The 15,980-nt window shown below is 39.9% G+C and overlaps 1 protein-coding gene across 8 annotated transcripts in view; it reads right to left on the reverse strand.

Annotated features, from left to right (window-relative positions):
- The window catches only part of NRP2 (neuropilin 2), a 188,339-nt gene that overhangs the window by 52,626 nt on the left and 119,733 nt on the right, over nucleotides 1-15,980 (reverse strand). For 5 of the 8 annotated variants that reach the window (XM_088135629.1, XM_088135631.1, XM_088135635.1 and 2 more), the window contains exons 13-14: nucleotides 3,111-3,376; nucleotides 824-920 (exon numbers count right to left, since the gene is read on the reverse strand). In XM_088135629.1, the coding sequence (XP_087991755.1) occupies nucleotides 824-920; nucleotides 3,111-3,376 (363 nt within the window). The remainder of the gene's footprint in view (nucleotides 1-823; nucleotides 921-3,110; nucleotides 3,377-15,980) is intronic. The other 3 variants (XM_088135630.1, XM_088135632.1, XM_088135634.1) reach the window with 1 other exon arrangement.

A 15,980-nucleotide genomic window follows, 5' to 3' on the forward strand; every position in this document is an offset into this window, starting at 1 on the left:
GGGAGTCTTACATGAAAGCAAACAAATGAAAACCTCCTGTCATTCAGAAAATTTTCATAAAGGAAAGTCTTTAGGGAGGAGTCATTCCAGGCTAGCCTTATCTCTAATATGTGTGCTGTATGTGAGCAAGACTTTCTGTCCACATCATAGGAAGCATTCAGTCAAGTTATCTTGTTACCTGCCTTGCTCAGTCCAGAGCTGTTTGTGTGAACTAAGCCTGAGCAATTTCTCTGGGGGAAAGCAAATGGAGATGGCATTCAGCAGAGCCACAGCCAGTGCTCATGTGTCCCAACTGAAAGCCAAGGTCACCTGCTTTGCTTTGGGATTAAATGGTGGGTTTTAGTATTGGGTGCTTGGCATAGGAACAATCTGAAGGCTGCTTCTCATGAAATAGCCACCCTAGGAAGACCACTTGGCATTGGATCTGTCCTCAGGTAAAATACTCACTACACATACCCCAGGTAGCATTTATTATAACAATGAAAAGTGAGTATCAGTGGCTAGTTTGCATGTGCATGAACAGCTTGCCATGTGCAACAGTCAGCACAGAGATGCAACTGCAAGCAGCCTTCAAACACCACTTATTTTGTGTGAAGTGAACTATAAGGTAGGAAAAAAACCTACAAAGGTATATACCATCCCAGCAGAGGTGCTATGGTCCAGATGGATGGCTTTATACGCTTTATATGTCAGTACTTGTTATGTGGGACAAGAAGAGTTACATCAGAAACAGGAGCTCCCCCCCTCCCCTTCAACATGCCAAACCTATTGTTTGCAGATGAGTTTTTGCTTCTTATTACAGATGAGATACATCCTTACATACCCATGCAGTTCTCCAAAGAGGAATCAGTGCCTATCCGGACACCATCGATGGCAATCTCTCCTGAATGTCCATTGCTTATAGTGCCCTCGAATACAATCTAGGAGTGAATATAGACAGAAGAATAAATCCACAAACAGCTCTTGCATATTTCAAAGAAAGGGATTAAAATGTATCAGATTCTCTTAGTGCTTAGAAGTTTCCAACTGACAAAAAACGTAGTAGTTCAAGAGAATCCTTGAAATGTGTTCATTATCACCAACTCCAAAAAAGTAAAATTGCTGGTTTTTCACTTTAACAGCTACCTGGAGGGGGAAATAAATGTTGGCTGCCCACCATTCCTAAGATACACTCCCAATTTGACCAAGCCAGGGGCTCAACATTCTTCAGCTTCTGCTAATCCATTCCAGCTCTCCTCATCTTTCTCCAGCTCTTGACACCCTACAGAAACTTAGTGCATCATGCAATTAAATTTTACATTATTTCTCTGATAAGGCACAGCCCAGTGCAAAAAATCACAGCCTTCCAGAGGTTGGGAAAAACCTATACATTAGTTCTATATTGGTCCTATACTTGTTTCTGTAGTTTTAACAATTTCATATAATGTATTATTTATTCATTCATTCTTTAATATCTGCAAACTGCCTAGAGTTCAGTAAGATTGAGGCAGTGGATAAATGGCATAAAACAAATGAACAAACAAACAGACAAACTCCACTTGTTGATTGGGAATTACAGAGCTCAAATATAAGCCTCAAATGTATACCAGGTGGGCGAAAGCCAGAGAATATAAATTTGTTTTCACCGTGGTTCATCATCTTGGTTCTACTCTTAGCTCCAGCTTGTTGAATCTTCCAAGAAAATAGCACAGAACTGGGAGTGTGATGAGATGAAATCTACGCATATTTTCCATTCTGTTTGTGCAGTAATAAGACTCATGGTTAAAACATCAATCAGGGCAGCTTGCTTTGAGGTCTTGTTCCCTAGCCTTGGCTATTCTTTTCCAGAGATGCAGAAAATTAGGCTGAAGGCTAATATGGGGAACTTGGAGAGCTAATGTGGTTCTCTATGTTCCCCATCACCAGAGGGACCCTAGCAAAGAAGCTGGAACTCCAAATAGCCAAAAAAAACCCAAGTTGCTTGCCTGGACTCTGGACCATATCAAGTACTGTATTCTCACTGACTATGAGTGAGTGGTTTGAAACCCATGCTAAATTTTTGTACAAGAAAATGCAAACGAAAGATAGAAAGCTGGGTGACCCTGGACCAGTCACTCTCTCTCAGCCCTAGGAAGCAGATGAGGGCAAACCCCAAAAACCCTTGCCAAAAAACTGCAGGGACTTGTCTAGGCAGTTGCCAAGGACCAGAACCTTACTTGAAGGCACCCCTCTATCTATCTATCTATCTATCTATCTATCTATCTATCTATCTATCTATCTATCTATCTATTCCAGAGGCATCTGCAGGGGGCTGACAAAAAAGCCAGGATATTGGCCATGAATTCATGCTGCATGTCAAAAAAGAGCAGGGCCTTGATCACATGTTTTGGCTGCCATATTGACTTTTTTGACCCTTTTCTGTGGACATCCCTGGCCTATTCAGAATTTATACACAGCTGCCCTCTGTTGCTTAAAGTATCTGAAAACACTTGGTCCACTTTGGAGCTCATGTCATAATCACTCCCTTCCCCAAAAAGTAGGTATGTAATTTCTTTCCTTTTTCCCCCAGTGTAGACTTCAGGCTCTTAAATAATAATAGCAACAACAATCTAGGCAATTAGTTCTCTTAAGTTCTCTGCTTGCCTCCAAGATGTGCTCACGCTTATTTCTTACATGTTTGCTTGACAAACTGCATGATCATCATCCAAGAGAAGCCAGGAGAGGAAAAAACACTTAGAAAGGATAGAACTACCTTTGGGCAGTTTGCAATGCGGGTTGCAAACATCCCGATGACCGTAAAAGGCAGCAAAGACATACAAAAACCCGAACTCTTTGTTGCCTTCTGATGGTGATCTGGATTTTTGCAGCCCATATCTAGCAAAGGAGAGACTTTAAGAATATAAACAGCAACAAAATGAACAGAGAGCTAAGCTACATATAAAACAAGCAAAATCCAAGCAGCAAATACACTGTTGTTCAGTTACTATAGCAACATGGAGAACACAATGAAAGAGGAAAAGCCCTTTTGAACAATGTTTTTTAATGATAAATTAAACGCGGTCTCTTGAAATCTTGGAGATGAGTGTGGCCTCACTCCATCTAAATCTCAATCCACACCTTAACAAGCTCACCTGATATTCTGTGTCATAACTAGGCAGAAGGATCCGGCCTTCTCTCCACTCATCCCCTTGGTCTTCCCTGATGATCCACAGTGGTTTGTTCTCATGCGCTGCCTCCCGCCGCACCTGCAGCATAGTCCCACTCCCTCCAGAGAGCTGGTACCAAAACATCAGGCACACAGCACTCCTGGGCGAGAAGACAGTGGGACTTATCAGCCGGGCATGCTGTCCTCCTCTTCTTGCACTGCTCTGCAACCTCAAATAACTCTTGCCATCTGCTGAAGAAGATTAATCCTAATTAGAATTTGCAAGAGATATGGGAATGTATGGTTATTAGCTCTAGCTAATGAGAAATTCAACCATGAACAGCAACAAGGTACATGGTTCATAATTTCAGCATGATGCAGGAAAAGAGGTCACTTGTGTCCTGTCCTGTTCCACACTGCTATGACATTAGGAGCAAAGTTAACATTAAATGTCAGCTGAAGGAAGTATGCATTTTAAAGAAAGCATTGGGCACCCTCCAAAAATGATCTGCGTTCAGACTATTAGAAGAACAAACTGTTTCCACAGGAATCTGTTCACTCATTAACATCTCTCAGAAAAATTAGTTTTGTATCCTACGCCACCTGATTATTCATTTCTTAATGATAGCATCCAGATTTGGGCATTTCTTCATTTAGGAGCTTTGTCTTGGCTCTTAACCTTTTGCAGATTTTTAAGACCATCTCATTTCAAAAGATATTATTTATTTCTAAAAAGGAGAATCATGTTGATTTGCATCCACACACCCAATATCTCAGTCTATATTAAGCTGCCAGGTATCTTTTGATCTTGGCAGTACAAAAATACTTGTAACAACAACAAAAAAAGTTTAGTGTCTCTGAAAGTTTTAGTTTTTCTTGTGTATCATTTACTTACATTTGCTTTTGTTTTTATCTATCTCTAACCCTAACATAATATTCAGTATTCTCTCAATGCCACATTGAAAGTTTTCTGCTAAAAAGTGGTCTACCAATTCAATTCAATTCAATTCAAACCTTTATTGGCACTGGTCTACCAATTAATGAAATTATTATGCAGAAGAGGTAACAGACAATAATATAACCATTAAAAAAAGCAAGCACAATTCCTCCCAACCTACCAATGTATGAGCAGGACTGATACGATGCAAAACAGCTTTACTGACTTCTTGTTTGAGGACAAGGCTGCTACAAAGCCTTCTTGCTTATTCCTCCCAATCCCGCAAGGTTGTTTACACTTTTGCTGAATCACAAGCATATTTTCATGGGATTTACACATTGGGAAAACTTCATCTGGTAAACATCTGTTTCTCATATGCAAATCTTTAAAAAGATATGCTATCAATCTTCTACAAAGGAAGTCTGAACATGTGCATAGGCCTAAGGCAGTTGATATATTTGTAGAATATTGATTATGGACTATACGTCAAAGACCGAATCCCATGCATATTCCCTCAGGAAAATGCCCCAACGTGTACAACAGGTTATATTGGTAAGGCAGAAAGGCAACCTGTAGCACTGCAGATGCTGCTGAACTCACTCCAAGTATCCCTAAGAAACACTGCCAACAGTAAGAAATGATGGGAGTTGTAGTGCAACAACATCTGAGGGGCCACAGATTGCCTATCCCATGTAAATATGCATGTGAGTGGACTGTGGAAAAGCAACAGAGCTTATTTTTAGAAAATACTAGACAGAAAACATCAGGTAGCTATTTAGAACGCACCGATCAGAGAGACAATGTCTGAAAAAAGATAGCTCTGTACCTGAGGATTAAGCCAAAGAAAATAATATGGGAGCTGTGCAGCCCGTCAGATTTGAAACCAAAAAAGTACCTCAGAGCATGTGGGGCATGAATATAACTCTTCTTTCTGCAACTCCTTCAATCAAATGAGTTGCACATCTATACTAAACTATATACAAACCACCGTTAGGAAGACTAGTCTCAAGAAGAGAGACATCCACTGGATGGATAGAAGGATAGGACATTACCCTGGCTGAGACAGAGAAGTAAGGTGGCTGTCTATTTCATGAACAACCACAGACACAAAAACCTCCTGATCAAGACACTTGAAAAGCTTAAGACAAAAGATTGACATAATTAAGACAGGTTAAAGTGCTATAATTGGCAGGGAAAATAGACTCTGTAATCATGACATTATCAGTCTCTGTGTGTGTGGTTGTGTGTGTACATTCATATTTACTTTGTCTTCTATTTGCTGATCTGTTTTTAAGTCATAAGCTAGACACTCATGATCACCACCTTCCCACCCACTATGCTAACATTACACCTTGGGGAAAGAGGTATTTTTTCCTGTCCCCCCCCCGTGCCCTCCACGCCCCCCCCCCACTTTCCTGTCCACTGTAATAAGCAGTAAATACTTTGCAATCAGGACTAGCAGACAATTTAGTTGATGGTTCTGCTCCTGCTTCCTCCTCCTCTTTATATTTGCAAAAATTAATCCTCAACTACAGATAGTAAGATGAAGCTGCTGTTGGGGATCTAAGCAAAATGATTCCAACACGGTAACAGATGGCGAGAGCAAAGGTGACTAATTTGAGTTGAAAGAAAAAATTGGTCTCTCAAGGCCTTTCCCCATTTTTACCTACCTAACCAGAGCAGAAACATGCCCTAGCCACATTTTTTTCTTCCAAGCCCACATGACATTACTTCCATCTTGTTCCCAGACCTTGAGTATGACAAGCTTAAGATGCCCATAGCTATACCAGTACTAAAAAACCAAAAAAAAACCCCAAAAAGTACTTTCCCCCTTATTCTGTTTCCAAGGTTAGCATCAAGACACACAAAATCTATTAGGCTTTGCTACCCATTATTTTGAAGGGAAGTCAGGAAATACAGTGACTTAGGTGAAGCAGGATAAGGATCAGTAATGAGGTCTGCAAATTTGACTCTGGTATCATTTTCGGTCAACTCAAGGATGGGTGGACTGCATTTCAACTCAGTTGTGGGAAAAGACCCTCAAGTAACATCCTGGATGTTAGGAATGTGTGTGTTATGTGTAAGTCTACCATTGTTTTCTCCGAAAACTCTCCCACCTCCTCAGTAGGCAGAAATTAGAGTAATGATTAGCTTATTTATACATTTGGCTGCTTTTCTCTGAGGCAGATCCTCAACCTTCTTACCCCAATGCCATATTAATAAAAGTGGGCTATTTGGGGATTTTAGTTTTAAAATAATGGTTAGAGTGGGGAGAGAAAAAGAAATCTATGTTGGTTTGCTGATGTTTTGGAGTGAGAGCAAGCTCTTACATTATCAAATGCAAACAGTCTGGTAACAATGCAAACCCTAAAACAAAATTAATGGAAGAGAATAACTTCCTCCACAGGCAGGAGAAAAAGAACATCGTTTTACACTATAAATAGAACCCACATAGCAGTCACTGGAATTCTTTCATAATGTAGCTTTTCTACAATAAACCTACTTATCTGAGCTCCTTGGACATCTAGTCTTGAAATTTTTACTTTGCTGTTGAGGGAACCCTAACAGTTATTGTGTATGAACGCAGTATCCTCCTGTGTCGTGCTAATGTTGATCTCAGGATCTGTTTAAGAAACTGAAAATGCTATTTGTGTTTATTTTGTTGCTACTTTATATAGAAAGAGTGTTTTATTTATTTATGTAATCAATGTATATAGCCGCCACTCACCACACAATTCAGGGCAATGTACATAATTAATAAACTATAATACATTTAATTAAAACATATAATAAAAGACATAAAAACATAAATCAAGCCAGAAACATACTGTATAATATATATATAAAGTGCCAGGAAAAAAACCCTCATCCAATAGTCATTCCACTCCCAAGCCCAACACTGAGGAAAAAAACAGGTCTTTGGTACCTTTCAAAAAAAAAAAAAAGACAGGGTCAGGGCCAGCTGGATTTCAAGGAGGATGCTATTACAAAGGCAGGAGCAGGAACAGAGAAGGCATGTCTCTTAACGCCTGCCAGATGACATTGCCCAAGTGGTGGGACCTGGAGCATGCCAAACCTGTCAGAACTTGCAGGATGGGCAGAAATAATCAGAATAGATGGTCCTACAAGTATCCTGGCCCTGTGCTGTTTTACTGATAAGCTGGTAATACATTTATTTAAATGTTGGTATTATTAGCAGAGTAGTAGTAGCAGTGGATGGTAGATGTTTCTTTCGTTTTGTTGCTGTAATGTTAATGAATGCTATTCATGCGACACCAGCTCCCATTTTGCAGCTTACAAAATATAATTTTTGAAAACATTTAAAGAAATCCCCTATCATAGCAACATATATGTTAGTGTATCTGGGAGGTGTTAATTATTAGCTAATTGAAGAATATTGATGAGAAGATTGTCCTATATATTCAATGCAGCACTTCTGAATAAGAACACAGTTCTCTGTTCTATTGGCTACCCAAAATATTTTTTTCAATTTCTTTTAATCAACTCTCTTTCACCAGTCCTTCTGCAAGTTGGCTGGTCAGTAGTAATCAGCATGATCTACTACTCTTACTATTATGGCCTTGAGATGAAAGAAGAGAGAGAGAGCATATGCAAGCTAACTCATACTGAATTCTCATTATTTTCTTTGGACAGAGCTTTGTTGTTGTTGTTCAGTCGTTAAGTCGTGTCCAACTCTTCGTGACCCCATGAACCATATTGCGTCAGGCCTTCCTGTCCTTCACTGCCTCCCTGAGTTTGCTCAGTTTCATGGTCATTGCTTCAGTGATGCTATCTAACCATCTCATCCTCTGCCATCCCCTTCTCCTTTTGCCTTCAATCTTTCCCAGCATCAGGGTCTTTTCCAAAGAGTCCTCTCTTTGCATTAGGTGGCCAAAGTATCTGAGCTTGAGCTTCATTATTAATCCTTCCAATGAGCAGTCAGGGTTGATTTCCTTTAAGATTGACTGGTTTGACCTCCTAGCAGTCCAGGGGACTCTCAAGAGTCTTCTCCAGCACCACAGTTCAAAGGCATCAATTCTTCGGCACTCAGCCTTCTTTATGGTCCAGCTCTCACAGCCATACATTACTACTAGAAAAACCATAGCTTTGACTATGCGGATCTTTGTCGGCAAGGTGACGTCTCTGCTTTTTAATATGCTATCTAGGTTTGCCATAGCTTTCCTCCCATTGGACAGAGCACTTGGAACATTTCATGTTCTGTTACATGAGAGAATATTCACCATGTTCTGTTTTTTATTCCATCAAAACACAACCAAACTGAAGATTCCAGTGGAACATTCTATGTAGGCTGCTTTGCTTTGAACTCAAAACAAACCAAGTTCTCACTTTGTGCAAAATTCCAGTTGTAATCTTACTTTCTTATTGCATAATGGAATCTAAAGACCTGGGCAACTCACAATATTTCTAATTTAATATTATGGCTCAAACATCATGGAATTGCTGGTGGCTGATTTAATTAGGTCACCAGGAATTGCAGAGCAGCTTTCTCACAGAAAACTAGGAAATTCACGTTTCATACAGTTTATTTATTTTCTTTAAATATGTATATTAGAATAGCTGGAAGGGTCACTGTATCTAACCACCTGCTCAGTGTAGGAATCCAAATTAAAGCATCTTTGACCAACTTCAACAGAATTTCCAGGGCAGTTCACAAAACACAAGTAAAATATACAAATAACTCAGATCTTGGACAAAGGCAAATCCTTTGAACATAAACAATCATTGTCAGTCAAGTCATTTTTAGGGTCTTGTGTTTGAACGGCACCTTTACAGACTCTAGATGATAGGGGATCATGAGACTGAATGCTCCTCTAAACACATATACACCAAATTCCAAATCAAACCAAAAAGAACCACAACAATATCAGGGGGAGAAGTTCTAGCGCAGTTTCTCCTTTTGCAAGCTCATTTTTCATGTGTAAGGAACATTTCAATTTAAACTGCCACTGTGTATCATACACTGATATGACACAAAGATTTTGCAGGATATTTAAAAAGACACCAGAAAGGAGTGAAAATTCCTCAGTTTTCCTGGGTAACTGTATTATCCAAACACTCAAAGATGCTTCCAAGGTTTCCTGAACTTTACGTACGTTAGAAGCAATACAGTACAAATTAGGGTGTCTCGGAAGCCTGTTGAAAACAGTAAAATTAATTGCAGTGTACCCAACCAACTCTGTCCTGGATTGTAGCTATTTCCAGTAACAAACAACTGCCATGTTTTTGCATTATTGAATTAATACTAAACCCTGGAAAGTTAGTCTTCCATAAAATGCAACTGCTTTATAGACAACACATATTTCCTTACCTTTAAATGACTTGACACATGTTATACTGTACAGCAATGGTCAAATTCAGAATGGTGACAACTATTTTTATTTAATGCTGTCTTTTTAAATATCTGAAAATGATTGTGTTAGCCTTTGTCTTTCTATTTTCTTTGTAAGATAATCTTTGACTCCTTCAAACTATCCTTTACAGGTATATCCTGTGTTCTAAATACTATAGTATCTCCAGTGACCTCAATTATTCATTTACTTTACTCGTCTATGATGAATTTGGGACAAGCCAGCAGCAAAGATTTTATATCTTCCTGCAATTATTGCCTATTGCGCAGAAACATACAGTGAACATGCTGAAGGGTCCAGAATTTCTAAGTGGTCTATATCCATTTAGTAAATTATATTTTCAGCAAAACTCACCTGGATATCACCGTGTGGAGACGACAAAAACTATGTGGAAAAATATTTATTTATCTAGATGTTCTAAATCCTTCTGAATTATGTATTATACTTACAGTACTTAAGCTGGACTCGTTTCAAGATGAAAGTGATGCAACGTAACTACACCTACTTGAGTTAGCAGGCTAGTTCATGCTGGCCTTTGTGTCACCCTACTTTCCATAATTCCCTGCCTTCAAAAGTGAGTGACAGCCAGGCTGATGAGATCTCAGTTTCCAAGAAGTAGATTTTTCAAAAGCAAAATTGCTCCTAGGCACTTATCTTCTGTTGAAATTAATAGATGTCAAGCTCTCAAGTGTCACTCTGGCATCAAAAACTCCACATCCGCACAGCCCGTATCATAATGCAGACCTCTTCATTAAAAACATATAATCACAGTGTCTCTGGATTACAGGAAGTATATTAAGAGCACCAAGTGAAATTTGTCCAGGCACTCTACTACTCTTCTGACTTCCCTGGCAATATGGCCAATAGGAGAAAAACACTTTACAATACAGAGTGCCACGTGAACTTAGCTCCCTTTTGAAAACACCACTGGAGGTGGAAATCTGCAGCCAGGGTTGGGCCCATCTGACCTTGTGAGCCCCTGGATATTTGTCCAACCATGCTGACCTCTGCCATCCAGCCTATGTTAATAAAGTAGGTGCCCTCTCTTCATACAGAGACACATCAGAGCTCTGGCTCACTAAAAATCAAATACAGCTTTTAAACATACTGGGACACTTAACATGCATCCAACCAACATTAAACATACAGTTAAACTGAAATATTTAAGAACTATTTTTAAATGCCTGTGAAAATTAGAAAATTAGATTTGAGCCTGGCATTGAAGAGAAAGTGTCCCATGAAAGTCATTCTGAAGGCGGGATACCTTTTGTAGCTCATAAAAATATTTATGTCATAGAAGGAACAGAGAGAAAGGTCTCCTCCAATGATTTTAATGCAAGGGCAGGTTATATTGGATGACCCAATTATAAAAGAAAGGAGGGAAATTTTTCTTCCAATCCACTCACTCAACATACTGTACCATTTCAAAAATATTATTTTTTTCTACGCAAAATATGGCGGCTGCCTTAGGGAACATTTTCCCCCCGCCCCAAAGTGAGGTCAGCTCCATCCCTACTTACCTTCTGAAAGTCCCTCAAGACCTCACTTTGTCATGAAGCATAGGGATCTCAGGGGACTGGTGAGATCTTGAGGCAGCTCCCTCACTAATCTAATCTCTTATGTGCCATATACTTTTTAAACCTTTTAATAATGATTGGGGTTTTTTTTGACATTTTATTGTTTTATATCTTTGTTGTATGCTACCCAGAATCGCTTCTGGGTAGCATACAATATAAACTTGATAAATAAATAAATAAAATATCTCCAAATAAAAAGCTCCTTATTCATTGTAGTTTTGTTTTTCTGTATTGTTTCCAGCTCAATTTTTTGATGCTCAATGACCAAAATTAGACATAGTTTTCAAGATTATATCCTAAATTGTCTAAAGCCATAATGAATTGGCAATTTTATTTTGATTCCTTTTCCAACAAACTCCAGCTAAGTAAGTCCTATAGAGTAAGGGAATTGAAAATGACTAGCGGCTGGGCAATCAGTCTCCCCACTTTAGGGGAGTGGGGCAGTGATTGGAACTGACATATATAGGGCAAGTGACAAAGAAGCAAGAAAGACCCTGTTCAGTAGAATCTCTCATCATTTTCTGGATACTGCAATGAGGAAAAGCAGGGGGATTTTCTTAAAGATAAAAGATACCCACTAATACCATTATAGAATACTGCAAACATGCCCCTTTCCCCCCAAATAAAATTCTGCTCTCCTTTTTTTTCTCTTATTAGAAGCCTGGAGAGAATTTCATGGCAAAACTGTGCTGAGGAGAGATGAGGGATCTGAAAGGATCTCAGGAAACCGAGAGTTAATGGAGTGGGCAAACACTGGAAAAGAAATAGAAGCATGGGTGGCTGACTAGTGACCGGAGAAAATGGAGAGTGTCTGCATCTTCCAACACTCCCCAAATGCACTTCTGATCATACCCACAAGTCACTTGACTTCATTTCCAAGGTAACAATGGCAAAATATTACCAGTTTTACACATCTTGAAGCTATGGTGAGACGAGGTCAGTTAAGGGGGGAGAATACCACTTCAAAGCCAACACACCTCATGGCAACTTAAGCCTGTCTCAGTCATGGGCTGGAAATGAGATGAAAACAGGACAGCATGACCAAGAGGAGAGGCTGCAGTTGCCAGGGGCAAGTATGAGTAGGGACAGGGCCAAAGTAAACAGTAATGGGCATGCCATATGACTTTGGGGATAACCACCATTTCTTTCCCAGAAAAGCAGCACTAAATGGGAGTTTAAGAGAGTCAGACTGCTATCCTATGCTTTTCTGAATGGATAGATGTAATGTTAGTGCCCCTTTATCAGACCCAGAAAAGGGAGAAGATTGACGAGGTACACTAACATTTTTAAAAAAAATTATCTACTGAAAAATGCCTAAGTCACTTTATGCTGTTATCAAACATCCCTTTATCATATTGCAATGTGCATCTGCATTTTCATGTTCCTTCTCTGTAGCAGTTAGATGAGGAAGAAGAGTTTGAAACTGGGAATATAACTATCATAGAGAGAAAAAGGACTCTGCAAGAAGCAACCTTAATCAGAAATGGGATGCTATGGGGAGAAGAACTTATGTTCTCACTAGACCATCTTCCTCCCCTTCTTCTGTTCACCTGAATTTGTGGGCAACTCCAGTGGCATTAACATATAATATCCAAGCTTATTCTTTGGGCAGCCCATTAATAGCTATATGCATACGGCCAAATCTTGTTCAATAAGCTGAACTACAGAATACTTTTGGAGAGATTATAGTGGAGGCAGCAGGCATTACCTGCTCCTATGTGATTTTAAGACTGAATCAGTGGATCACTTTAATGGCTGAAGGAATATAATGAAAACCTGGTGGTCAAATATAAGCAAGACCCATTGAAGAGCTGATTGCCAAAACAGCTTGCCTCAGCCAGGAACATTTTTTGATGTTGGTAATGGAAAGGAAGCATTCAGTACCAAAGGAAAGGAGGCATCTGAAGCGTATGGAGAAATAAAAATCTCTCAGGCACTGAACCACTTGAAGAAAGAGTTTTAACAGAAGGTTCTGATCAATGTCTTTAGGATCAGAAGCATGTATTAACCCCCCCCCCCTCACCAGCTCTTTGATTTTAGGAAAAGGATCTGTTCTTAGTAAAAAGACAGGAGATAAAGCTGGAGCTGAACTGGCATCAAATGTTCAAAAGGGTGACCCTGAGGGCCAAAGACAAATCAGTTCTGGCATTTCTGCTTCCTGCTACTGCCTTTGGAGTGCCTGCTTTTCATGGAGATTTATGAGAGCATCTGGATTCAACAGAGCTAGAACAATAAGAACATGCAAATCAGTGTTGCTCAGCAAACAAGAGCATAACTTAAGTTTCCTGATAAATTATGAGTTGATCTTCCTAAGCAGCCTTCTGGAAAGCCAAACAAATAATTTGGCCAACACAGATATCTGTTTTCTGCCAGTGAGGTGTCCTTGGCAACATCTACCACAGCATGAGTAAGAAATTTCTGTCACTCAGACAATGAACTGGTATGACAACTTATCTCTCAAGGTCATAATGTGTAGACCTGGCCTCTGCAATACCCAGCAAGGAAGATGGATTCAGCAGCAGAGATGGGACCATCTTCAGCTTGGTACAGCCAACGGAGATGCTCCCTGTTTAATCAGCCGTTTTTTAATAGTGGGCCAGTATGGGTTTTATATTCCCATCGGACAGGAAAAGTGCAAGGGAGACAATCAACATCATCTGAAAAATGCCCTCGACATCTCAATCCTTCATTTTCCTCCTCCTTTACACTCAGGAAAGCTGAGGAAAGCTGAGGAAACCAATGGATGAAACCATTGACTGAATGTAAAAGCCTTATTCACAGCTTGGCTAACCTGAGCCAATGCTTTCAACGTGCTTTCACTCTGATTCTATGAGATCCTCCTTACTTTGCAGTAGTCTTGTTTGAGTAATGCTGACTTGGTCTTTCATAAATGTAATACTTAAAGCCAGATGGGCATCTTGTCTCACAGGGAACTTTCTCAATCGGATTACCTGTTAATTTACTTACCAAGTCACCACCATTTTATTTTCTAAATAAAAATCCATATATCAGCCAAATCAATGAAGACTTACAGCACTGTAGTCTGCATAAAGTCAAGCTTTTAATCTAATTTGGGAAGCCAATAAGATGATCAGACCCATCATCTCTTTTAATTATGCCTGATTTTCATGAAAGGCACTGCAACTACAGCTACTTCCAAGTTGAACTGGAGATAATCTGCTGAATACCTTGAACAAACTCCCTCACTGCCTATGCCTTGAAATGCACAAAGAACTGTATAAGACATGAGTCTGAATTATGCACATACTAGTATTGCTGACAAAATGACTTTTTTTTTCTTCCCATACAGCAGAAATGTTTTTATTTTGGCCAGTCGTAGATCATTAATTCTTTTAACAAATTTAACAAATATCTCTCTCTCCCCGGCTGTCTCCAAACTTTGAAGGCATGCTTTGTTTGATGAAGGTTCACACAAAACACTCCTTAGAAGCAACACCTCCCCACCCCCCATAGTGAGACAAAGCAGGAAAAGGCCATGTTGTTCCACTTTGTGTTGCTTTAAGGACTTATCTGGCATTTTCAGTAGTTGGATGAGGCTTCTGCACATGCACCACACATGCACAGAAGTTTGTTCCAACTATTTCAGTTCCTGGAACTGATTGATCATTACGTGCCATCAAGTTGTTGACTCCCAGTGACCACATAGATTCTCTCCATGACGATCTGTCCCTAACCTGGTCCTTCAGCTCTTCCAATGGTGCACTCATTGCTACTACAGTTGAGTCCCTCCACCTTGCTGCTGGTCGTTCTTTTCTTCTCTTTCCTTCCACCTTTCCCAGCATCAGAGCTTTCTTCAGGGAGCTAGAACTTCACATAATCTGCTGTAATCCTGGAACTACTGCCAGATTTATTTTGCATTGCTTCCACGTTGCAAAGTACCTCATTAAGATGAAGTGAGTGTGGCCACTATGCACACCCCAAGAAAGAAAAGCTGAATGTTTTCTGTTCAGACCTGAAGAGATTCTGCTGTACTCTCCGTTCTTTCTCAAAGCACTGAAAAACTGCCTGCTCCCCAAGGATGAGAGGAACTGAGATGAGATGCAAACTGGCTGGGAGAGATTAAGACTGACTTCTGCAATTATGATCTGGAAGAGGCTACACAGCCAACTTGAGAAGGGAGACCCAACTGAACAGAATCCACATAGCAAGGGCCTGACAAGGGCTATGGCATTCACCAACGGATCCTAAAAATCAGTTTTGCAATGTTCCTAGATCAGTATTCAGGAATGTGAGCCAGAAAATTTTGATTCCAATTCAGCTGGATACACTAGATGGTATTAAGCAAGCCAGTCTGTGGTTGATCCTATCTGCTCACATCCCACTTTGTGCACTGCAACATGCACACATAGCATCTATCTTCTCAGGTTAGTATAAAGATTTGTGGAATAACGTACGCAAAACACCTTGAAGAGGGGATCTGCAGGCATTTAAATCCAAAGTGGGAGAGGTACTTCAGATCCAGTGTGGCATGCTTGCTGCCAGTGGCATCTTAAAGAAGCTGCATTTTTTCCTGGTCTTGCATGGTGGCCATGTAGTACCAGGAGAATACATATCTGAAATCAGGAGGTATTATTTCTAGCAACCATACAGCTACCATGTCAGACCAGGAAAAAGGTACAGCCTCTTTAAGGTACCACTGAGAAAAATAGAGAACGTGTCCATGCTGGTTCTAAAGCATCTTTCCTGTTTTGGATCCAAATACCTGCACACCTCTGCTTCGAAGCCATTCAAGTGCTTTATAAAATGCTAGCAATAACAGTACACATTGTGGTTGCTGTTATTGTTCTTCTTGTTACGATTACCATTCTGATAAAATTATAAGAGGCTGCCTTATATTAAATACATCTAGCACAATATAGCACTGAATGGGGCTTTGTGGGGCTTCAAAAAGGTTATTTCTCAAACTCCACTCTGTGACTAGGAACTTATTCTTCTACAAATTGAGCAGGTGC

This window comes from Python bivittatus, unplaced genomic scaffold (genome assembly GCF_059951505.1).
Source record: "Python bivittatus isolate LINGU-HERP-01145 unplaced genomic scaffold, Pbiv_v1 ctg000200_np1212, whole genome shotgun sequence".
NCBI classification, from domain to species: domain Eukaryota; kingdom Metazoa; phylum Chordata; class Lepidosauria; order Squamata; family Pythonidae; genus Python; species Python bivittatus.